General features: G+C 42.6%; 2 protein-coding genes across 2 annotated transcripts; one reads left to right on the top strand and one right to left on the bottom strand.

The window, feature by feature from the left end:
• Positions 1-5,189: 5,189 nt before the first annotated feature.
• Positions 5,190-24,865, bottom strand: LOC115377562 (cephalotoxin-like protein). The gene is made up of 2 exons (XM_030077375.1): positions 24,804-24,865; positions 5,190-7,283 (listed from the first exon to the last, which is right to left on the bottom strand). Exon 2 carries the CDS (start codon positions 7,279-7,281, stop codon positions 5,644-5,646), a length of 1,638 nt encoding a protein of 545 aa, XP_029933235.1. The 5' UTR covers positions 7,282-7,283; positions 24,804-24,865; the 3' UTR covers positions 5,190-5,643.
• LOC115377553 (uncharacterized) lies at positions 8,415-17,272 on the top strand. The gene is given in 8 exon segments (XM_030077365.1): positions 8,415-8,962; positions 9,109-9,284; positions 9,399-9,551; positions 9,639-9,909; positions 9,991-10,088; positions 10,597-11,604; positions 16,709-17,148; positions 17,150-17,272. Coding segments are annotated over 8 exon segments (2,817 nt in total).
• Positions 24,866-26,546: the final 1,681 nt, after the last annotated feature.

The raw sequence follows: 26,546 nt of genomic DNA, 5'->3' as shown, positions 1-26,546 counted from the left end.
CGTTTATTGATGAGCTTTGGGAAAGATCACTCCCAAATCATCGGGTTTGCTTCAATTAGTTGGCTGGTGGGAGGGTTGATCCCTGAGTCAGAAGTCTTTAAAAGGGTTGAATTGAACTGAAATGACTTGAATTAAGATTGGAATTGCATATAAGACTGGCATCTTATTCAACAAAGGAGAACACAAAGGAATGGGACTTTGGAGAAGGCACCTCCTCCAGAAAAAGGAGATCAGGGTACCCTCCTGGATCCAGACGTAATGACCTTGACTCTAAACTGGTGGACAGGCGTGGCTATAACAAAAAGGTATTTATTCCAACAAAAAAGTTCTATAACACAAAGTCGCTCACAGGGAAGATCAAACTGAATCTCAAAAAACTAAACTGAAACTTGACGGCTTGAAACTGGGATGCTTGACAATCCTTACAGACTTGGACAAATGAACTGGCAACGAGACAAAGGGAGACAAGGACTATTTATACATGAGGTGGGGAAAACAGGTGAAACCAATTAGGGGCAGGGTAGACAATCTCACCATAGGGCAAATTACACAAAGGGAGGAAGTCAGGATCTGAAATGAGAGGGAAAAGGTGAGTGTCAAAATAAAACAGGAAGTGCATGATGACACAAGATGTGACCGCCGGGCTCAGCCAAAACAGGGATTGTGAGGACTTGTGTAGGAAGTCATTGTTTTTTTGTTTTTTTTGTTTGTTTGTTTGTTTTTTTAACATATTTATTACATTATACAAACATATGCAAGATGGGACCAAACAAAAACAGACTGGCGGTAACAACACAAAAACCAAAAGCAAAGAGAAAGATCAGTTCCAGGTACATTATACAGTAGGCTATAGGATGAAATACAATGGGAGCTAAAAAAAAAAAAAATGTTTCATACAAATGCTCTTGTCATTATAGCAGAAATGTTCACACTGATATAATCAAGGAAGGGTTTCCATATTCTTTCAGAGGTGGCAGTTTTGGAGTGCAGGAGGCAGGTCAGAGAGTCCAGAGGTATATATTCCATTACTGTCCCATGCCACCAGACAATTGGGGGGGCTTTATCTGAAATCCAGTACTGAAGAATATGTTTCCTGGCACAAAATGTCATAACATTATACAGTCTTTTCTGATATGAACCAGTTATACAGCCACTGGGAAGACCCAGAAGGAGGGAAGCCAGGTCAAGTTCAAACTCCTTCTTCAGAACCTTCTCTGATATTTTCGCATTTTAACACAAGACCAGCAGCAGGAGGTCATTGTTAAGGGACAAGAAGAAGAAGAAGAAGAAGAAGAAGAAGAAGAAGAAGAAGAAGAGGTCCTGGTGAGTGAGGGACTCATGTCCTTTAATGGACATTCCCCTTGCCTCTCTGCCCATCCAGGGCAATGATTGGCCTGAAGCCACATGACCATATATACCTAACCCACTTTTGTAGGTGCCCTATTGGCAGATATGCAGGTATACTGTACATATGATATCCTCACATATCACAGCATGTAGGGAAATGATGTCACATTCCAGCCGATAGTTTACAGCAGCTGATTCAGTCTGCTCTCACTGAATCACCTTTACACTGGAATACAGACCATCTGAAACAGTTTTACAACATTCATTCTAAATTTATCAGTTAAATTCATTAATTTTATTTGATTTTAAAACACTGAAATTATTTCAAATCAAACTGACATATTTACATTAAGTGTCAACGTCACTGCAGTTTTATGCTTCTTGTACATTAATATTAACAACCTCTGACGGAAAAAAACAACAATTTAATTAAGAAACAGCAACATAATGGTCACAGTGTACAGGCTCCCCTGCTGCCCTCCATCTTCCTGACCTGGATAACAGGGCATCATGGGAAGGATGTTTTTCTGTTTACTGAAAGTCTCTTGCAGCGTCCCGAGTGCTGAAGAGGTCACTGCTGCCCCATGACATGATGACATGATTTAAACACCAATAAAAGAAAAGGATTTCTGATAGTTTGATGTTCTGGACTCCAAACTGACTTTCACTAAACCACAGACCCCCATCTGAAGCCATTTTACTGTGTAGGGACTCTTCAGTCGAGATTTTTTTCACACCCATTTAAACACAAGAAATCTGATCCAGCATCACTGATGTTTCAATACTTCATTTTCATAAATGGACTTGTATTTTTTGCACATTTTATTTTTTACTAATGTTCCATTTTTTTGTTTGTTTGTTTGTTTGTTTGTTTTCTTTTGGTTTTGTTAATTTGCTAATCAACTTTTTACCCAACAAATTTATTTGATTTCTGTCAAAAAAGGACTTGGCATGAAGTGACTTGAAAATAATCAAGAAATTAGTAAAAGCCTATAAATAAATGCATCAAATAAAATATTACCAGAAAGTTAGCAACAAAATATTTTTGAAATGAGAAGAAAAATTGACTTAAAAATTGACTCCAGTGATATATTTAAAGATCAGATCAGTAATGTCGAATCTGATTTTTTTGTGTTTGTGATAGATGTTTCCGCTATTCCTCATTTTGCTGAGGAGCCCCTGGAAGACCCTAATGGGCCCCTGGGGGCCCTCACTGGCAGAAATGAGCATGAGCCCACGGTGAGGTTAGCTTGTAGTTTAGTATGAAAATAGCAAAAAAGGGACAGATCCCCAGGCACAGCGGCGCCATGAGAAAATAAAACTCAGAAACTTACTTTAACTGGGAGAAGCTGGACGGCGAGAGCAGCTGCTGGACGCTCGGTTTGTGTTTTCAGAAAGTGTCGCTCACAGAAGCTGAGCAGACGCTCTGCAGGGGACAGCCAGCCTGTCCAGTCTGTCCTCACACAGTATTTCTGCTCAGAATAAACAGCAGCGAGTTGGAGGAGGGTCTCCGGCAGGAGCGGACAGAGGCGCTGAGTGTTACTCATTAACTCAGTCAGTTTTATGGCAGCTGCAGTTTTCTGTGTGGATGAACTGCTCACACTTTACAAGTCACTTCCCTAACTAACAGGGACCTGCTGTTAGCTGGACCACCTTCACCACCAACATGCCACCACTGCAATAACGACTGTTGCTATGTGTGTAATTAAAAGAAAGGTAATGTGGGAACATTACATTAACATCTGTAAAATAATATAATAACCAACACATTATCAATCCAATAACTAGGGTTGTCATCAGAGGTGGTTAAAGTGTCTGACAGACATCCTTCACTCTACTAGAAGTACAGATACTTTAAAAAAGACTAAACATAGAAGTACTACTTCAGCTTCTTTACTCAAGTAAAGTAAAATGTATGAGCTTTTAAAAAGTAATGAGTGGTCCTCTAAATGACATTTCTACAGCTCTTTTGTCGACAACGGGCTGTTTCTCTTGACACATAAATAGAACAAACTGCAGCCACACAGGGAACACAACACCTTCACAGCCACAACACCTCGCTCTTCATTGACCCCTCCTGTTATGTTCGGGGTCAATTTGACCTCATTCTGTGAATTTCCTTCGGGATGAATAAAGTATCTATCTATCTATCTTCAGTGTTTAACGTCTCTAAATAAATGATTAACATAATTTTTTTTGCTTCATATTAAGTGAGTTTTCCTAATGTAATGGGTACTACTGGGTGAACATGAAATTCACATGGTGATATGTTTTCAGTGTCCTGTACACACTTTGTACGCATCGGTTATAAATAACAAAAATCTGTACTTAGAAATAATATAAAGCCATTAAAACACCAAGAACACAGCCACAACACCTCGCTCTTCATTAAGGTACCATGTGGGGCGGATGACAGCCTCCGAGTCAAGTAATGATAGCCTGTATCCCAGGTAACATGCAAAGTGCCACACACACACACACACACACACACACACACACACACACACACACACACACACATACAGAAGAGATGCTGGACAGAAGGAGCCTGTCCAGTCTGTCCTCAGATAATATCAGATATCTCAGCATGTAGGGAAATAATATTGTGTGCCAGCTGATACCGTTTACAGCAGCCTGTTCATGCTGCTCACTCTGGACCTGCTGTATGCCTGCTGTGCATCAACAGACCCAGAACGGACACAGAGCACAGGACAGCATCTTGTCGTGGACGACACTTCCCAAAAGAGAAGACAGGAGTGGATCTGCCATACTTCTGAAAAGAAAACATCGTGTGCCATCGTTTGCGGTAAAAAATACACTTGGGTTGGTGTGTTTGGCAGGTAAATCTAAAAAGCCAAGGACAGCAATGTTTCCAAACAGCAGACATGAACAATGTGCAGAGACACAGCAGCGTAAATTATCACTTATTCCAGTTGAAAAAAAGAGAAGACATACAAAAAGTAAAGAATCTTGAAATTCAGCTGAAAAGCTTGAGAAAGCAATATCCGAGAAACTTACAGATGTACTATTGAAACAAATATGTGAGTTGTGGAGACAGGAGACATTAACAAAGTGTTTATGAATTTTTATGCACAGCTTTATGAAATCAAAATTAATCCTGAGGTACATTCGGACCAAGTAGAATTCATAAAGGGTTGGTAAAATTAATAAACTAGCAAGACATTTGTAAAATCAAGACTCTAACTTTGAGAGTATAGAGAGGTAAGGCGTGTTTTGCAGCACCATCTGGGTTTGTGGAACTATTATCACAGAAAAACACAGAGAAACAAACAGAGGAATCAAACCTGATTTTACAACATCCCCAGAGGGCATAGGACAGGGCACACAATCCCAGCAAAGCTATTCATCCATATGGAATAATCCTTCAGTATGTATGGGTAAAAAGGTATTTTTATGGAATATCTGGTGGGCAAAAGGGATACATGTGGAAAATGATCTGTACAAAGGTGGATTATTTATGTCATTTGAGGACCTTAAAGAACATTTTAATCAAACAGATAAAGGAGATTTTTGTAAATATTGTGATACTGAAAAACGTTGAGGTGTGGATTGAGCAACCTCTACCAGAATCCCCAGCACTGTCTGTTATCTGCTATGCCACCTGGCCTTAATAAAGCAGAGTCAGATATCATCCCATGAGGGTGAGAGGGACATTTTTAATATATATATTTTTTTTTTCTGTCAAGAAAAATGTTGCACTCACAACATTCCAACATAATAATATAATTAGTAACACTGAGTTGTGTTTAATATGGAGACATTTCAAAATGTGGAGGTCTCATGTTAGAATTACATGCCTCAATTCATCACAAGAATCAAACAAGAAAAGACAATGTACACATCATGAAATGCAAAGTGAGAGTTTTTATTAAACAGTTTGATTATTGATGAGAAAGTGGACAGGAGGCCTGCAGCATAAAAGCATCAGATTCAGGATTTTCCTCATCTGTGTCAGTCAGGCTGAAGGTGTTGGTTTCAGATCTGCTGCACAGAGGCTCAGTCTAATTGCAGGATGCGTTACATCAAGTTTCAGGAAACAGATTGAAAAGAAAAAAAGAATGTTTAAAAAATCAAATCCAAAGTCCAGTTAATCATTAAAAATCCAACCTGACAATCTGACAGCGATCTCAGCTGAGCCTCTCAGTGGTTTTTATCTGTTGATGTTTCAGATTCACTCTTTTCTCCTCAGGTGTTGAATCAGCTGATGTGCGGTCAGTTTGTCGGTTGGCGTTTAGTCGTCATGCCTGTCGTCCGTCAGTCGTCTGTCAGCCTCTGTCAGCCTCTCTGCTGCAGGAGGGAGTAAATCTCTTCAATTTTGCTCTGCATGTTGTTCAGCTTGGTGTCGATGGTGCTGATGGCGGGCACAGGGTGAGGCACGAGGTACTTTGGAGGCTGCTGGATGGCGGTACCATTTTCACATCTTTTTCCATAGTAATCATCTGGACAGTCACACATCCAGTCATTGGACTCCAGCATCCTCTGACATGTACCGCCGTTCATACAGGGATCCTCATTGCAAACATCCAGTTCGTTTAAGTAGTAAAAGGAAAAGGAGCCCTTTGAGGTGTACCCTGACCTACACTCGTGCTTGAAAAGGGGATCTGGGACCAGAGCAAAGTTTAGATCTTGAGAGACATGCATCAATTTTTTAGGGACTTCCTTGAACTCTACAGAATACTCGTGTGTAGCTACAATCTTTACATAGCAATCACCCATGTGCTTAATTTGCTCCAAATCACTGCAGTACGGAGCACGATAACAAAAGTCGTCTCTACTCCACTCAAGATCATTTTTTTCTTTGTTGATGAAACCCACAGCAACTGTGATCTCCTCTATTGGGATTACAGTGAAGCCATCTGTTTTGTCAGGGTAGTCCTGCTTCGTGTTGTACACCACCACCACCCACTTGTACCAGAAGTACTTCTTGTCCAAAGCATTCTTGATCTCTGAGGCGATTTGTTTTTTGTCCTTGTAGCTGTGTGCTTTGCCAATCTCCTCCACATCCTTCTTCATGTACTCCTTGTAGTTGTTCTTGCAATAGTTCAGAACTTCTTTTTGAGCTTTAACGACATTTTTCATCATTGAGGTGTGTTCAGCTGCCTTTAGTGTTGGGTCGAAACCAATCAGACTCAGGTAGAACTGGTTGAGGACCATCCCCCTCCACATCAGGCTGTTGAAATAGAATCCGTACGTGGCCACGTCATCAAAGTCACATTTAAACTTGTTTTTCAGAATCTGGAGCAGGTTCTTGCTGAGAGATGTGCTCTGGACGGTCAGGTAGTGGTAGAGGCTGGCCACGCTGCCTTCAGTGCCCGTGTTCTCATAGAAGGTGGTGAACATCTCGGCTACACGGATCTTCCCCTCCTCAGTCTGAGCTGTCAAGGAACTCTCTAGGGTCTCGTTTAACTTCTTCCAGGCGTTGAGGATGCGGACCTCGTCCTGAGAGTAGATGCTGGCATAGTTGTGCCATTCCACGTCTGTTGCCAGATTGGAGATCTGCATGGAGAGAGAGTCCAGCTTCCTGTTCACCTCATCCAGATCAGCCTGCAGCTGGTCCGTGGGGCTCTCCTGAGGAATGAAGATTAAGACCATGCTGACAAGGGAGAGGATTATACCTCCGATGCCTGGCACCAAGCCAGAAAACTTTGAGATCTTCTCCATTATGCCTGACAACGTTTTAGTTTCCTGAAGAACGTCAAATGTAGATTTGAATGCTTCCAGAGCAGCTTTCCCAGTGTCCATGACTTCCTTTGTTTTCTCTTGAGTAAGGTAGGTCAGGTCCCTCCTGATTCTGGTGGGGGGTCTAGAGTTGGTGGTGCTGAAGGTGGGGTCATGTGACAGAGCAGATGTGGTTGTCCAATAGAAAAGGAGGATCAAGGAGCCCAACAGCAACGACACACGTAGGACCGCCATCTCTGCAACACAGACATACAGACACAAACATATTATTTATTTTTAGAGTGTTCCACACCCAAGAAACAAACCATTAAATGAATTGTTCCCTTGTACCATGCTTACTGTGTTTTTTTTTTTTTTTAAGTTCCTCAGTTTGAGGACTTTGGGAATTTATTTCTCAAATAGGCAGGTTCTAGAAAAGCGCATCCATCACCGGTTTATGTCACCTGCATCTGCAACACTTGTAGACAGACACACCATTTCTGATCATTAGCACATTTACAGATTGTCCCGTAAGAATAATCATGTAAAGATTTCCAATGTCTTTGTTGTCTTTGTTTTCTTCCTCTCTCTGCACTGTATACCATTTGTTTTGCTGTCATTGTTATTTTTGTATTTTAAATTGTGCATAGCATATAGTAGAAGTAAAATTACTGTTACTTTGCTTATATTTTACTGTAGTATAAGTTTTGGAAATTGGAAAATTTATTTGTAATTTGGAAATAACAAAAAAATGAAAAATCCACCAATGAGGTAAGAGCAGATTCCTCCTCCCACCTTTGCTGACTGACTGTTAATTGTTAACCCCCTAAAACTAAAAGTTTTATTTCTTTATTTTATTTTTATTTAAATAAATTTGGCCTTTTTGATTAATGAAGAAATGTGTCCGTTTTATATTGGTATTATATCAGTATCTAACAGTATTGAATATTCAAAAAAAAAAAAAAAATCAAAGTGCCACTCACTTATCCAACAATTTCCAACTCATGACTGTTTTTAAATTTCGTGGTTCTATGAGAGAAGAGAAAAATACATGTTAACAGATCATGTCTGGGTCTTTGGAACTATAGATATCTTGTGGCATAAAGAGTACTACAAATTCTTCTCATGTAGAAGTACTGTTACTTTGCTGATATTTTATGAAGTTATTATTATAACTAAGTTCAGGAACAGGACCACGCCTCACTCCTTCTCACTAATTCACAACACCCGTGCCTTGTTAACCCAAATCACCTGTGCCACTCCCAGCCACATACCTGCACGCACATATAAGTACGCCTAACCTCCACCTCTCCCGTTTGTCTCAGTTCTCTCAGACGACTCAAAAAAAAAAAAAAATTAACGAGTAAATTAAGATCGCTCACCAAAAAATGGATTACGAGTTGATCCTCGACGCTTCGGACAGTGACCTGTTCGATGACCATTCCGTGGTCACCAAATCTCCTCCACCTCTGGTCAATCCCGTCCCTATGCAGTCAACTCTCCAACCATCTCGACCGCGCTCCATAGTCCGCATTCCGCGGCACAACATTATCCACTACTCATCATCGAGTAGCTCCGACCGGTCTCCGTCTCCACATCCACCTCCACCTCCACCCCCGCCCCAGAGCAGAGGCCGCAGTCGCCATCGCCGCCGTTCCGGAGACAGTCGCTCGTCGAAACGGAGGTCGCCCGACCGACCCATCTCCTGGCCGTCGACCCGCCGTCGCAGCGCGGCCCCCGCACATATCCCGGTATCGGCTCCTTCCCGTCCTGTCATCTCGGATTGGACAGTCGCTCGTCTCCAGCGTACCCTCAAGGACAGGCACATTCCGTTTCGCCGAACCGACAAGAAGGCGAAGCTTTTCCAACTTCTCTCTGCTTCCACCTCCACTACCGGATGGCCACTCACTTCCGGGTTCCCTGCCCAGCGTCACCTGTACGCGAGACGCCGATGACGTCACGACGCAGCCGACCGCTCCAGCCCTCTCGCAGGGCCAGGTCGTATCTCCCCCTGTGCCTGCTCCCTCTGTGTCCGATCTGTCTCGTATATTTTCGTCCTTTCTTTCATCCCTGTGTCCGCAGGCTGCACATTCGACCCTTGCACATGCATCCCCTCATCCCCACATCCTTTCCTCTTCCCTTCCTTCAGCTGCAGCTACCTCCACACTTCCAGCTCCAACCACTCCAGCAGCTCTTTCCTCTCTCTCTGGCTCCACAACCACCTCCGGTCCCGCCGTTAACAGTCATTCAGAGCCATGGTGCTCCTTCTAATGGACCCAGCCAATTTCCCACTGCTCTATCCCTGTTCCCCTCCCTTCCCCCTCCCTCCCCCTCCCTTCCCCAACACCCAAATGTTTTTTCTGTGTCCTCAGCTCTCCCCGTTGCCGGTCCTCTCGCTCCGCCTGTCTCTAACACTGCACCCGCAAGCACCTTCACTCTGGCCTCCGCCATTCCACCTGCTCACCCCCTTCCACCGGCACGCCCCTCCCCTGTTTCACCCTCCCTCCGCCAACAGATTCTGTCAGGTAACTACGTCGACCTCGTTCAGCTCCTTCAGCCTTCCGCCTCTAACTTCGTTAATCCCAGAGTGCTTTCCACATCTCTCGGTGCAGCCCAGCTCAGGCACCCTTCTCCATCCCGCGCCAAGGAACTCACGGCAGCAGAATTCGCCTTCACATTCTCCTTATACCGAGACACCATCTGTTCTGTCTTCCCCGACCGCAGGGCCGAGCTTGACGACTATCTGTCCATCATCTTGGATCTGGCCCTGCGGTTTGGTGGCACTGGTTTCTACACATACCACTTTCTCTTCGCATCCCAGGCTGCAGGTCGCCTCCAGCAATTTAACCAGGGCACTTACTGGGACATCCTCGACACCGAACTGTACTGTCGCATTGTTTGATTGAGTTCATTATGTCTTCTCTTACTTAGATCATCTATGTCTAACCTGTCAAAACCTGACAGGTTGGTCACGCCTTCCAAAAAACAACAGCTGATAAAGATGCGTCACACCAACAGTGACACTCTCATGAAGGCGGAAGTCAAACGCCGAAACATGTCAAGTAAATAAATTAACCTTAAATGTCTGAGAAAAAGAAAATACATAGATGTACTGTCGCATCTTTGCCGCCCGCTCTTGCCTGTCTTGTGATTTGTGCGGGGCACCTTCACATCCAGCTTCTGAATGCGTAGTAGCCGCTCCATTTCCCCGCCCTCCCGCCCCGCCCCCACGTCCTCCTTCAGTTTTTTCAAGACTCGGCCCCACTGCACCTCCACCCCCCATCACTCCCAAACCTCCCAACCCTCTTCCTGCCGCCATGCCACTACTAGGAGTTAGTTCGATTCCCTGCGGAGTCGACAAGAAGGCAAGGCCCGTCCTCTATCAGGGCGGCAGGATGATTTGCAATAATTTCAATGACCTGGGCTGCAACTCGTCCGGCTGCCGCTTTCTCCATACATGCTCCTTTTGTGGTGGCGCCCACGCCAGGCATACCTGCCCTCATAACCCCACTTCACACGCCTCCTGACTACGCCAGTATCTCAAAACTCCGATACATATCCACACGCTAGAGTCTGCCCTGAAGGACCACCCTGACCATCAGTTCATCCATTTCCTCATGCATGGTCTCACTTTTGGCTTCCACCCTGGCATAGAAACCCTCCCCGAATCGTCCTTCACTTGCCATAACCTCCAGTCCGCCCTCACAGAACCCGCCACAGTTGACAAGCTCTTAGCCAAAGAAGTCTCAGATGGCTTCATGATTGGTCCATTTTCCAGCCCTCCTTTTCCCATCCACCGCATTAGCCCTCTTGGCATTGCCACAAGAAAATACTCCGGAAAAAAGAGACTCATTATTGATCTTTCTTCTCCTCACGGTACTGCTACCCGTAGCATCAACAGCCTCATCCCCAGCCCGGACTTTTCCATGCACTACTCAACCATCACACACGCCACCAATCTCATCCATCGCGCCGGCCGTGGCACCTGGCTGGCCAAGGCAGACATCACTAGTGCATTCAAAGTGCTACCCATCCGCCCAGATTATTGGGGATTCTTCGGAGTCCACTGGATAGGCCGGCACTACTTCGCTGTCCGTCTAACTTTCGGGTGCAAGAGCAGCCCCAAAATATTCGATTCCCTTTCTGAGGCACTCTGCTGGATCCTGCTGAATAACTACAAACTCCCATACGTCATCCACCTTCTAGACGACTTCCTCACAGTTACCCCACCAGCCTCACCCCCGTCACACGGCCTCTCCACCCTCAAGTCAGCCTTCCACCAGCTCAGTGTCCCCCTTTCCCCAGAGAAAACGGCAGGACCCAGTACATCCCTTGAGTTTCTCAGTATCTCACTCGATTCACTCACCTTCCAAGCCGCCCTGCCAACCGAGAAACTCCACTGTATCTCCTTGTACATATCTAACTACCTCCTAGCCTCCCGCTGCACAAAGCGCCAGCTTCTCTCCCTCCTGGGCCACCTTAACTTTGCCATCCGCATCATTCCCCAAGGGCACTCCTTCCTTTCCCATCTTTTAGCCATATCTGCCACCATTCCTTCACTCCACGATTTTGTCACCCTGGACACTCTCAATGAGGGTCTAAGGTTGGGTGTGTCATTTGACTTGACTGGCTGAGCATTCCGACGCTCCCTGAACGCACCTGACGCTGCGACGCTGTGACGCTGTTTCCTGCTTCGTAAGGTCGCTGCTACCTGTTCTTTCTCTCTCTCTCTCTCCTGTTCAAACTAATCTTCAGCCATACATATTACGTCTCTTCTGTAGCTGGTAGATTTTATAACTTGATTACCTTGTTATTGTGATAACCCTGCTACTTCTTCAGAGTCGATAGACTAGCGGAGCTAATCGCACTCTGTTTACTGGCTTATGTACTAGCACTAGCGTTAGCCTAGCTGTTAGTTAGCTCTGTGTCGCTGCAGTAAATCCAGCCTTGGACAACGATGGTGTGCAGTGACTGCTCCGCTTTCTCAGATAGGATGTCTCTACTAGAGAGACGTGTCCGTGATTTAGAGCAGCTACTTTCAGCTAGGAATACGCTAGACATCACGGGCACTCCAGATAGCCTCAGTCCCGGGCCTGATAGGCGGCCCGCTAGCGCTAGCACTAGCTTAGCCTCGTCGGCAGAGGCGGCGGGGTTTGTCTCTGTTAGCCGGTGTGGGAAGGCTCACAAGAGCAAGTCACCGGTTGTGTGGCCTGGTTTGCAGTCGCCCCTCCTGACTGCAAACCGGTTCTCGCCCCTCTCCAGCCCCGTTGGTAACCCCGTGGGCCAGCGTGTCTCTCCCGCTCCTGTTGACAGAGTAGAGCAACGCACGCTAGTGATAGGAGACTCCATCACCCGCAATGTTAGACTAGCTTCGCCAGCTGTGGTTCATTGCTTACCTGGGGCCAGAGTCTCCGACATAGAGGATAATCTTAGGGTGCTGGCAGCATCGAGGAAGAAATAGGGGACCCAGGCACACTACACCAGTAGCTATAGGAACATTGTTATTCATGTCGGCACCAATAATGCTAGGATGAAGCAGTCAGAGATCACAAAAGCTAGCTTAGTCAGGACACTTGAGCTAGCTAGAAAGATGTGTCGGCATCGATTAGTTGTCTCTGGTCCCTTACCGGTGAGGGGTAATGATGAGATGTACAGTAGGTTAACCTCGTTGAACCGCTGGCTGGCCCGTCACTGTGCTGAGCACGGTTTTGGCTTTGTGGATAACTGGCCTTCCTTCTGGGGCCGCCCTCACCTGCTGAAAGCGGACGGCCTTCATCCTACTGGGGAAGGCGCCGCTCTTTTGTCTAGCAATATAGATAGTGCTTTAGCTTCTGTTTGACACTAGGGACTTAATACTCGGCAGGTGGCAGGTGATTAGAGAGCCTGCTAGGTATAGAATTAGTGTGGGTGTGGAGTCATCTGGTGTAGCTAAGGTGATTGGTCAGGATATCTCTCATAGTATAGATAATCAGACTACTGGCTTGGCTTACGACATGGAGACAGTCTCCCTACCCCACTGGCCCACTCACAGTCTCCTGGTTGGCCAGTATATGAATCTACAAACTACCCCTTCTACTGTTGTAGTACATTCCTGTAACAAAGCACCTTATAGACTACAAAACCATACTCCTCAAGCTATTAAGCCTGTGCTTACTCATCGTCCTAAGCGTAAAGGTTTGGGACGGTCAGCTAATAACACTAGATGTTTGGTCCCTATTAATACCTCAGCCAGTGGTGGGTCTTCAGATCTGCTCACCACTGGTCGTGGCAGCAAGAACCTAAAATTTGGTTTTATAAATATTAGATCTCTGGCTACCAAAGCTTTACTTATAAATGATCTAATTCTTGATCATGGATTGGACATGATTGGTCTGTGTGAGACATGGTTGAAACCAAATGTTTTCCTGCCCCTAAATGAGGCTACTCCACCTAATTACTCCTATGCCCATGTAGCCCGGGCTCATAAACAAGGCGGTGGTGTTGCCTTAATTTACAAAGATATATTTAAATTTACATCTAATCTGGAAAATAAATTTAAATCCTTTGAGGCTCTTGTCTTGAGTTCATCTTCCTCAGCCATGCACAGCCTTTCTCCATTTTATATGGTGGTGATCTATCGACCGCCTGGTCCTTACTCTCAGTTTTTAGATGAGTTTGGTGAATTTTTGTCAGGCTTAGTTACCCATTCTGAACAGATCTTGGTTTTTGGAGATTTTAATATCCGTATAAATAAGGCTGATGATCCACTGAATAAAGCATTTTCAAATCTTATTGATACATTTGGATTTACTCAGTCTGTTCAAGAGGCAACTCATTGCAATGGTAATATCCTTGATCTGGTCTTGTCTAAAGGGATTGTTGTTTCTGATCTGACTGTCTTATCAGCCACCTCTGCTGTGTCAGATCATTTTCTTATTAAATTTGAGGCATCACTGGCCTGTCCTGTTAGTGGTGGCACAGATGTAATCACTAGTCGCCATATTGGTCCCTCTGCTGTTGCTGCGTTTAGCCAGCAGTTGCCTGGAGTTTTGGCTCCTCTCACTGTAGAGACAGGCTCTGTTGAAAACCTTACTAGTTCCCTCAATGTGGCCCTCTCCAGTCTCCTTGATACAGTTGCCCCGCTCTCTACCAGACCGAGGCGACTGAAGAGATCCACACCCTGGTTTAATGAAGAGATACGAGCTTTGAAGCAGGCCTGCAGGAGATTGGAACGACAATGGCGAAAATCGAAGTTAGCTGTTTTTTACCTATCCTGGCATGATAGTTTATTGAAATATAAGCGCGCCCTAGCTGTGGCTAAAGCAGCCTATTTCTCCCGCTTAATCGCCACTAATAAACATAATCCTAGATTTCTCTTTGAGAAAGCTCACGAAAAAACAGCCATCTGCTACTAGCTTATCACTTACAGCAGATGATTTTCTGGACTTTTTTGGCAACAAGGTTGAGGAAATCAGGCAAAAAATTAATTCTGAATCCGCTGCAGCTCCTGCGGACTCATTGGCAGTCGCTAGCTCACCAATAGTCCCTACTATCTCGGTTTTTGAGGCTGTCTCACTTGATACCTTATCTAAGCTTGTGATAGCCTCTAAACCGACAACCTGCTTTCTTGATCCGCTACCTGCCAAGCTTTATAAAGAATCCTGGCCTTTACTGGGCTCTACAATGCTAGATATTGTTAATTTATCTCTTAGTACTGGCATTGTGCCCAGCAGCTTTAAGACAGCTGTGGTCAGACCGCTTTTAAAGAAACCACATCTTGATTCTAGTTCTTTAAATAGCTATCGCCCAGTTTCCAATCTCCCGTTCATGTCTAAAGTGCTTGAGAGAGTTGTCTTTCAACAACTCTCCACCCATTTGGCAGTGAATCAGCTGTATGAGCCTTTCCAATCAGCTTTCAGGGCCTGTCACTCCACTGAGACAGCACTTACTAGAGTTGCCAACGATCTTCTGTTGGCTATTGATGCGGACTCTACCTCTGTGCTTTTATTACTGGACCTCAGTGCAGCCTTTGATACTGTTGATCATTCCATTTTATTAGAGAGACTAACTGAGAATTTTGGTGTCACGGGCCAGGCTCGTGCATGGCTTAACTCATACTTATCTGAAAGAACACAGTCTGTCATGTACAATAATACTAGATCCAAATTCTCCAATGTTAAATGCGGGGTACCTCAGGGCTCAGTCCTGGGTCCTCTTCTCTTTTCCCTGTACATCTCGCCACTTGGACAAATTATACGTAGCCATGGTATTAATTTCCATTGTTATGCTGATGATACTCAGCTATATTTGCCCATAAAGGCTGATGATCCCACAGAGATCAATAGATTAGAGGTCTGTCTGGCTGCGGTAAAGAATTGGATGTCACTAAATTTCCTGCTATTAAACTCAGATAAAACTGAGATGTTAGTAGTCGGCCCTCCCAGACATAGACACTGTTTTGAACAGTTAACAGTTCTACTTGACAACTGTGTGATTTCACAAAGTGTGGCAGCCAAAAATCTCGGTGTTACTTTTGATCCCTGCTTATCCTTTGACAGGCACATTAAGGATATCACCAAGACTGCCTATTTTCATTTACGTAATATAGCACAAATTCGGTCTTCCCTGTCCATGGCTGACGCAGAGACCTTAATTCATGCATTTGTTTCAGCCAGACTTGATTACTGCAATGTTCTGTTTTCAGGTCTCCCACTGGCCAGCACCAAAAGTCTCCAGATGGTTCAAAATGCTGCAGCTAGGGTCTTAACTAGAACTAGAAAATTTGATCATATTACTCCAATTCTGGCCTCCCTTCATTGGCTTCCTGTGCATACTAGATCTGACTTTAAGGTGCTTCTGTTAACCTACAAAATCTTAAATGGGTTTGCCCCATCTTATCTTTCACATCTCCTTAAACCTTACATTCCATCGCGGGCTCTCCGCTCTCAAAATGCGGGGCTGCTTTGCTTACCTAGGATTAAGAAGAAGTCAGCAGGTGGCCGGGCCTTTTCCTATCGTGCCCCGCTGCTATGGAATAACCTCCCTGCTGACGTCAGGCAATCTGAATCTGTTGATTCTTTCAAATCTAGATTAAAAACTCATCTCTTCAGCCTAACTTATGGCTGACGGTTAGTGGTACGGTGGGCTGGTTCTCTGTCTCAGTGAAGTAACCCAAGCACTCACCTGCCGACGAGATTATGAGATTATTGCTCTCACGGAGCTAATTATCAATTAGTCTTCTCTAGATAATTAATGTGCCACCTTTGTCTCTGTGTGAGTGTGTGTGAATGGTTGATGTGTGTTTGTCCGAGTGCGTGCTGTCTATTTTAGATCCAGGTCGTCGTGGTGTAGGGGGCTGTGTGGCCCGGGTCCCTGGCTGCTCTGGTGCATCCAGCTTGCCTTGGCGTCATCATCCCTCATCCGCCACCTATCTATTCCCATACATTTATTGTTTGTTATCTGTGTTTACAACATCTATTGCACGTCTGTCCGTCCTGGGGAGGGATCCCTCCTCTGTTGCTCCCCTGAGGTTTCTTCCTATTTTTCTCCCTGTTAAAGGGGTTTTTTAGGGAGTTGTTCCTCATCCGATGTGAGGGTCTAAGGACAGAGGATGTTGTATTTTTCTGTAAAGCCCTTTGAGACGAATTTGTATTTGTGATTCTGGGCTATACAAATAAATAAAATTGAATTGAATTGAATTGAATTGACGCCGCCTGTAAGATGGATCTCCACATGTGGCGGGACTTCCTCTCCTCTTGGAACGGCGTGTCCTTTTTCTATGACGACCACCTGACCCAACCCGAAGACATTCAGTTATACACGGACGCCGCTCCCTCCATCGGTTTTGGCGGTTACTACGGCGGTAAATGGTTCGCCTCCAAGTGGCCGCTGGGAATGTCCTCACTTTCTTACTCTTCAGCCCTCTACGAGCTGTACCCCATTGTCATCGCAGCACTTGTTTGGGGGCATGAGTGGTCTTCTAAGGTCATCCTCATTCACTCAGACAACCAACCCACCATTGACATCATAAACAAAGGCCGCTCCCAATCTCTGGACATCATGAAATTCGTACGCAGACTGACCCTAACTTCCGCCCAACATCAATTCACCATCCGCGCCGCCCACATTCCCGGTTCTCAAAACTCTTCAAAACTCTATTGCTGACTCCCTTTCTCGTTTTTCTTTTCAGAAATCCAGAGCCTTGGCACCCAATTCGGACCTTCATCCAACGCCAGTCCCTCCATTTTCAACCAGAATCTTCCCCTAAACCATCAGCTGAGGAAGTCGACGACATTAAAAAGTCGCTCGACTTTCTTGCAGAGGAAATTTCTGCGGTCAGGCTGCAGCAGAAAGGTATTCTGGAACTCGTCGAGGAGGTAAAAACGCTCCGCATCCAGAATGCAGAGAAGGATAAGCGGCTCGCCTTTTTGGAGAGCAGGGTGGCAGACTTGGAGCAGTATACCCGAATTAATGACGTGATCGTCACAGGGCTCCAAATAAAACCCCGCACATACGCTCGAGCAGTGAGCGGCACCGGTGTGGGGGAGCCTGACGAGCTGGACGTCAGATCCACGGAGGAACAGGTTGCTGCCTTCCTGGAGTCCAAAGGGATCCAACTGGACTGCAACAACATTGAGGCGTGTCACCCTCTGCCCAGGAAAAGTGCCACCGACAAGTCGGCCATCATACTTAGATTTGTAAATAGGAAACATAAGTTGGCACTCCTAAAACAGGGGAGAAAACTAAAGGGAACAAATGTTTACATGAATGACCATCTAACTAAACAAAATGCTGAATTAGCCAGAAAAGCACGCTATCTGAAGAAGCAGGGGAAAATCATGAACACATGGACGAACAACTGCAAAATATTTATAAAACTGAACGGGCCACAAGACAAAGTGCTGGTCATCAGGAGGATGGAGGAGCTGGAAACGTATCAATGAACGACATACACTGGACTCTTAGGTAACAACCATCCAAACACGACCATGACACACACCAACAAAATTCATTCAACTTCATCTGGAAAGACTATTAAGCACTTGACTGATAGGATAAATGATCAGGATTATCCGGAACTGAGAACTTTTGAACTCACGGAACACAATTCGCAGGATATGGAACAGATGGTAGACCCTGATAATAATTTTTTCTATAACATTAATAACAATTGCACTTACTATAGTGAAGAACAATACAACCAGAACATTAAAGCACAGGACAAACTATCAGTTATCCATTTCAACAGCAGAAGCCTCTACGCAAACTTCAATAACATTAAGGAATACTTAAGGACATTTTCACAGCCATTCGGCATAATTGCAATAACAGAAACCTGGATCACTATTGAAAAAGGGATGAACTTTGAGCTGGAGGGTTATGAACTAAGGACTATGAATAGAAAAAACAAAGGTGGGGAGGAGTTGCCATATATGTGGATAAAAACCTGAGTTACAAAGTGCTTGAAAGCATGACTACTGTGGTTGACAATCTGTTAGAATGTCTAACCATCGAAATATGTACAGAAAAGAATAAAAATATCATAGTTAGCTGTATATACAGGACACCAGGCACAAATATTGATATTTTTAGAGAATGGATAGAGGGTATGTTTTCAAACATAAGCAACAAAGTGGTGTCTGAGCTACGGAAGGCCAAGAGTAACTACTTCCTCAGACTAATTGAAGAGGCTAATGGCAGCAGTTCTAAACTGTGGCAGCAGATCCATAGATTAACAGATTCAAGCAAACAAAAACACCCTAAAATAACCAGTCTTAAAGCAGACAATAACCTAATTGACAGTAATGAGTCAATGGCAAATGTCTTTAACCATTTTTTTATTGAGTCTGTACATGAACTGGCAAGTCATTTCAAATCAACTGACCCCGAGATATCCCCTGAAGACTGTGATAATGCCTCCTTAGATGGTTTTCGCATCAAAGAAGTATCTAGTGATACAGTTAAAAAGGTTATTGCAAACATGAACAACTCAATGTCAAAGGATATTGATAATCTAAACGCTGGTTTAATTAAGAAATACCAGAAATATTTGTTGCTGCCTATCACTTACTTAGTGAACCTCTCAATAAGAACAAGTACATTCCCAGAAAGCTGGAAAACAGCAATCATTACCCCGATTTACAAGTCGGGAGACAAGGACATGGCGAGTAATTATAGGCCTATTGCCATTCTCCCTATAGTCTCAAAAGTCCTAGAAAAGATTGTTGCCACACAACTGATGGAACATTTGGAGACCAGCCAACTGCTTCATACACAGCAATTTGGATTTAGGCCTAAATACTCCACAGAAATAGCTAATTGCTATCTTATTGAGAGGATCAAGGGTCTGTTGGTCAGGGGACATGTCGTGGGGACAGTGTTCCTGGACCTTAAAAAGGCTTTTGACACTGTCGACCACAGTATCCTCCTGGCCAAGCTAAAACGTTTCAGAATGTCTGTAGATACAATTCAGTGGTTTAAATCATATCTGGAGGAAAGACAACAATGTGTCAAGGTAAATGGGGAGAAATCCCAACTTCTCACCAACAACATGGGAGTACCACAGGGGTCCATACTTGGACCACTGTTGTTCACTATGTACATTAATGACCTGCCGCTAAGCTGTCCAGGTATGAGCTGCCAGATGTATGCTGATGATACTGTCATCTATGCATCTGCTAAAACAGCTAGCAAAGCAGCTGACCACCTGACGCAAGCACTTGAGAAAGTCACTAACTGGCTTGAGTTGTCTCATTTAACCCTGAACGTCAAGAAAACTGTTTCTATGTGTATTTCTATCCGCAATAAGCCTGTGAACGATCTGTTTGAGGTGAAGATTAGAAATGAAATACTTACTGAGGTGAATGAGGTCAAATACTTGGGGATTATATTAGATAAGAACTTAAAATTTGATAAACAAGCACAATACATCTGCAAGAAGGTTAAACCAAACCTCAACTGTTTTCGTTTTATCCGAAGAGACCTGTCATGCAAAGCAGCTCAACTTTACATGCATGCTATGATTCTCTCTCATTTGTCATACTGTATCACGTCATGGTCACAAGCTTCTCAAGTCATTTTGAAACCTGTAGTAGCAATATATAAGCAAGCAATAAAAATTATGGATCAAAAACCAATGAGATGGCACCACTGTGGCATCCTGAGAAAACACAACCTTCTTGCATTTGAAAACTTCATAATTTACATCAATATCAGATTGGTTTTTAAATGTCTTTATAATTATGTATCACCCCTGTTTTCTGCACTGATAAAAAGACGTCAGAGCTCAAGCCAAATAAATACACGGGCCTCCTATAATGGTGACTGCATTGTTCCTAGGTGTACAACATCATTTGGACAGTCTGCCTTCTCAGTAAAAGGCGTTAACCTATGGAACACTCTACCCACTCACCTGAAACTGGAGACTGATACAAATGCTTTTAACAGAGGACTAAAAGCATGGTTAAAAGCAAAACAACAATGTTCACACGTATAAATATTAGACTTAGTTTATTATTGTTACTAATATCACTGTTGTGAACATGAATTCTGTTTTTATTATTGCTGATCATATGCTCTGTGTGTTTTAGAAAAGCCGCCTATGGACTGGTGTTGAAAATTAGCACGTGTGCTATAATCACCCAAGCAAAGCATCTGGTCTGTCCACTGCGACAGTGTCAATGTATTTGTGATGTCCATATCAAATAAAAACAACAATAAACAATAAACAAAGTATTTTTCATATGTGGAGATTTCAACATTGACATATTAAATCCATCTAAGCATAAATCAACAGATGAATTCATAAACACAATGTACAGTCTGAGTCTATTTCCAAAAATCACCAGACCCACCAGAATCACACTCAGTTGTGCCACTCTGATTGATAACATTTACACGAATGACATTGAAAATAAAACGACAAGTGGTATTCTAATCAGCAATATTAGTGATCATCTGCCTGTTTTCATCATCTATGATTATAATTACAGGAACAAAAAGACAGAAAAGAAAATAGAATATAGGAGAATGAAGTCAATGGTATCAATAGACAAATTCAGGAATGATTTACTGGCACAGAATTGGACGGCAGTATTTCAAGAAAACAATGTGGACAATGCATATGATATATTTTTAAAGGTATTTAAAAATCTATATGACAAAAACTGTCCAATTAAAGAATATACAAGAAAACTGAAATATAGCAATTGTCCATGGATTACAAAGGGACTGCAAAATGCCTGTAAAAAGAAAAATACACTATACAGAGAATTCATAAGACTGCGAACTAGAGAGGCTGAAAATAAATATAAAAGATATAAAAATAAGTTAACCAATATTATAAGGATAAGCAAGAAGGATTATTATAGGAAAATATTAGACGATAACAAAAACAATATTAAAGGATTATGGGGCATATTAAACAGTATTATTAGAAGTAGTAATAAACAAATAGGCTATCCAGAGTACTTTATTGATAAGGATGAGGTAATTTGTAATAGGAGTGATATGGCTGACAATCTAAATAATTTTTTTGTAAATGTAGGACCCGACCTCGCAAAAAAAAATCACTGATCCAGTAACAGCTGGAGAGAACATGGATGTATTGGTTGAACGAAATCCCAATTCAATGTTTCTCAAAGCAGTAGAAGAGAAAGAAATATTGGATATTGTTAAAAAATGTAAAAACAAAAAGTCAACTGATTATAATGATATTGATATGACAATAGTGAAAGAAGTCATTGAAGGGATTTCCAAGCCTTTAACATACATCTGTAATTTATCATTTCAGACTGGTACATTCCCCAACAAAATGAAAATAGCCAAAGTCATTCCACTGTACAAAACTGGGAACAAACATCATTTCACCAACTACTATTAATGATATTTGCAATGTGTCAAATGTATTGAAGCTGGTGTTGTTCGCTGATGATACAAACATTTTCTTTTCTGGAGAGACTTTACAGGGAATACTGGAGGAAGTTACTGAAGAAATGAACAAACTGAAAATATGGTTTGATAGAAACAAATTATCCTTGAATTTAAATAAAACAAAAATAATGTTATTTGGGAATTGCAGAATTAGTCAACATGTACAGATACAAATAGATGGGGTGCAGATTGAGAGGGTTCATGAAAATAAATTCCTTGGGGTGATAATTGATGAGAAAATCAGCTGGAAACCACACATCAAACATATACAAAGAAAAATATCAAGAAGCATTTCAGTTTTAAACAAAGCGAAACATGTTTTGGATCATAAGTCATTACGCACCCTGTACTGTTCCATTGTCTTGCCATATTTCATTTACTGTGTAGAGATTTGGGGAAATAATTACACGAGTTCTATCAATTCACTAACTATACTTCAAAAAAGGGCAATACAGGTCATTCATAAAGTCGGTTATCAGGATCATACTCACTCACTCTTCATACAGTCAAAATTATTAAAATTCATAGACATTGTGAAATACCAAACAGCACTAATCATGTATAAAGCTAGTAAGAACCATCTGCCACTAAACATTCAAAAACTGTTTAGGAATCGGGAGGGGGGATATCAGTTAAGAGGAAAACACATCTTTAAGATCAACAAAACCCGTACAAACAAGAAAAGATTTTGCATTTCACTCTGTGGGGTAAGACAGTGGAACACTCTGGGTGAGGGGATCAAACAATGTCCAAACATAAAACAGTTTAAAACCAAATATAAAGAGAATGTATTCAAAGGGTATAGGGATGAGGTGGGGGTGTGATAGTCACTGGGTGAGCACAGGACACTGTATTGTTAATTATTCTTTATTTATTGTTGCTATACTTGGATCTGTTCATTGTTATTGGATTGTTTTCTTTTATGTTGTGTGTTGTTATTGTTGAGTACTTTTGTCCTTGTCCTTTAATATAAATGTAAATATATTAACTGGTGTATATTAATTAGAAATTATGATCGTAGTTATTACTATTGCTAATATTGTATTCTAATTATTATTATTATTATTATTATTGTTATTGTATTATTATTATTATTATTATTATATAATGATTATTGATAGTAGTAATATTTAAGAAGCAGGATAAATCCATCAGGTACTTGTACAGGTACTAGTAGAGGGGGTGGGATTACATAAGTTTCGACTTCTTCCCACTCCTTTTTGAACATAACTTCATTGTCTGTTGTTATTCATGTTGCTTTGTTTTATTGTTGTTCAAAATAAACTTTTCAAATCAAATCAAATCAAATCAAAGCTTCACCACCTGGTCAATACATAACAACAAACTATCCTAAACAGCCTAGCCCCCAGCACTCTCTCATCTTATTACTCCACCTCTCCCATTTGTCTCAGTTCTCTCAAACCCCACCACCCCAAACCCTCAGTAATTCTATTCTCTCCCTCATCATAGGAACCACCGGGGGATGATGAAGCAGAAAAAATTGCTCATCGAGACGTGCCCCCACCCTGAGTCTCCTCCCCTGGGTTCCCAGACGCTCCAGCCTTCTTCATCTCTCCGCACACGACATCGACCCTCATCAAGATTCACCACTGTTCACCAATCAATCAGCATGCACCGACAAAAAACAGGCCTATAAATTGTATTCTGTATTTGTTTTTCAGCCTCTTTGAGTTTTTCTGTGTGATACTATATGTGAATTACAGTATTTCATTTTCATTTCATTTCATCAATACAGTAAAATTTCACCTCAAAGTCTTTGAGTTTGGATGCAGTTCTTTACTGTAAGTTCACATTTGAATGTGTAGCTCACAGGAGAACCTTGTTCAAACTGACAGCTGTATTTTGTATTCTGCTGTCAGCTGTGTTACAGTACAGTAGAGCTGACTGAAGGAATCTACTCATTTGGGCAGAAGTTGAGTTGTTTGAGGGAAATATTGGCTTTTGCTACTTGCTTTACAATATGTAACTATGCAACTATATATAAGAGCCTTAGAGCAGAGTGCCTCTCACCAGGCTGTTACTGTTTTGATACCATGAGCTGACAGAGGAGGTGAAGTGACTGGAAAAAACTGTAAAATCCCCAGAGGAATCAGAGACACACCTGAGCAGTTTGGCTTGATTTCCTTCAAATAATGGCAAAAAAAAAACCAAAAAAAAAAAAAAAAAATAAAACAAAGAGCAACTTCACAAGAAATGCCTGAAAATATTAGTAAATATTAGTAAAAGCTTATGAAAAAATAATCTGGAAAATAAATGCAGAAGAAAAACTAGGGGAAAAATGTTCAGAAAGATAATTATTATAATTAGATATTCAATAAATAAATAAATAAACACATTCCAGGTGATTTTCTTGTAAGACAAAAAAGGTGCAGCATCTACATGCAACATCCAACACATAAATTTACATTTCATTTGCATTATGCGGTCACCATGATAATAAGAACAATAGAAAAACACCAAGACTGTTTTTTCATGGTAACATAACCTCTTGTATGGTTTATGGTTTATCCTGCGTTGAAATTAAAACACAATCCAAAGACCAAAGGACTTGATGTAGAAAGTTAAATGCTCTTCTTAACCCAGCTTAGCAAGAAATTCCCTGAGAAATGTAAAATAAATTATTTAAAGGTCACAATATATCTGAACAGAGAGAGAGAAAGATGCTTTTCAGGGCTTTATTTTTGTAATTTTCTTCTAACTTTTTATTAATTTCTTGTTCAGTTTTGGGTCATTGCTGGTGAAGCTGCTCGTTGGCTTCCTCCCATGTTTTAGAAAGAAATCAAATGAATCCGCTCAGGTTTCAAAGGGTTAACTCTCATCCTCTGAATAAATAAAAGTAAACTCACTTGCAAAGGGTCTTCAAGCGTCTCGATGAAAAGGACAAACTTCTGGGAGATTGAAAAGTGTCACAAAGCAAAAGGTGTGAAGAGCCTCTGACAGAGAGCGGCGCCTCCTGGTGAAACTCTGGGGGTTAAATGTCCTGCAGGTTCCCCTTTCAGCAGGTCAGCTGGTCAGATCCAGAACTGCTCATGTTCCTGCTCTGGTCCTGCTTCACATCTCCATCTTCTATCTTCCTCACAGCAGCTGCCAGTTGCTTCCTGTCCACATGTCCCAAAGATTCTTGTCTCTGACGCTGCACATTTCTCAATCTACCACACTGACACAACACACTGCATCTCACACCTGTGATATGATACTGATCCTGCCTGATGAGCCTTAAGATCATTTAGTTCAAGATTCACCAGCAGACGAGCTGAAGCCAACATCAACATGCAGCGTCGTCCCCAGAGCATTTAATTTGTCGCCCCTGCATTTCACAGCATGAACAGATCACTGCAGGTCCAAAAGATGATTAGATAATTCATTTCCTCCTTTTTTTCATTTTTGGGGTCATTTTTGATGCAAATTTCTTTTCTTTTTGTAGTTTTGTGGTAGTTTAACAGTATTTTGTCTTGTAGTATAAGTTTAGGTTTCAGGTTAAATGCTTATGAAAGTACAAAAAAGTACAGTTTAAGTATAGGGTTTTTTTTGTTGTTTGTTTTTTGCAAATTTCCTTTAATTTGCTCATTGTGTTCTCCCTGTGTTTCACAAAGGCATCAAAGGGTTCACTGAACTTCCTAAAACAAAGGTCAGATGACACGAGGGCCCACAGTGAGGAAGGCGGGGCCCTTGGTGCGGTCCTCGATCTGACAGCCCTGAAACCAGTTTACACCGCTTAGACCGGCCCACGTGATGTACTGTTTCCATAGCAACGCCTCTCCTCCCTCAGCATTTGTGTCAGCTTCCTGTACGGGCTGCAGCTCCATGCTGCCTTCACAGGAAACAGGACGCCAGAGCTTCATCAGCTCAAGAACACGGACGCTCACTATACACACACACACACACACACACACACACACAGAGTCTGTCACGTTGTCTATTGTGATATCTATCTAATCTGTCCACATGTCCCAAAGGTTCCTGTTTCTGACGCTGCACATTTCTCAATCTACCACACTGACACAACACACTGCATCTCACGCCTCTGATATGATACAGATCCTGCCTGCTGAGCCTTAAGATCATTTAGTTCAAGATTCACCAGCAGATGGGCTGAAGCCAACATCAACATGCAACGTCGTTCCCAGAGCATTTGAGAAAATGTTATACTGCAGAGATGGACCAACAGAACAAATCCAAACAGCTGTTATACCTGTGCTAGAGTTATACCTGTTATACCTGTGCACCTGGAGTGGATGCTACAGATGTGTAGTTCTTGTAGTTCTGGAATGTGTTAGTCTGTCCGTGTTAGAGAAAAAAAGCAGCTATGCTGAAATGTGCTTGTTATGTTTCTTGGTCTTACTTCTCAGCAGCCGCTGCCACTTTCAGTTAAGTTTCACCCTCAAACCCGTACATTTAGTGTCAGAGGTGGGATGAGATGCTGCTGTTCACACCATACAGAGGTCAACATGGGGCCTAATCATCATTCCACAGCCTGGTGGACGGTGCTGCAGGGGGGCTGCCAGTAGCTACGCAGTCCAGGGTGGAGCCACCAGAGTCAGCAGATATGAACTCTAATAGGTGGTAGTACTTGGTACCAGGAACTATTT

This window comes from Myripristis murdjan, chromosome 19 (genome assembly GCF_902150065.1).
Source record: "Myripristis murdjan chromosome 19, fMyrMur1.1, whole genome shotgun sequence".
Classification (NCBI taxonomy): Eukaryota; Metazoa; Chordata; class Actinopteri; order Holocentriformes; family Holocentridae; genus Myripristis; species Myripristis murdjan.
The sequence above is the reverse complement of the archived record's forward strand: the minus strand, read 5'-3'. Positions and strand labels throughout refer to the sequence as shown.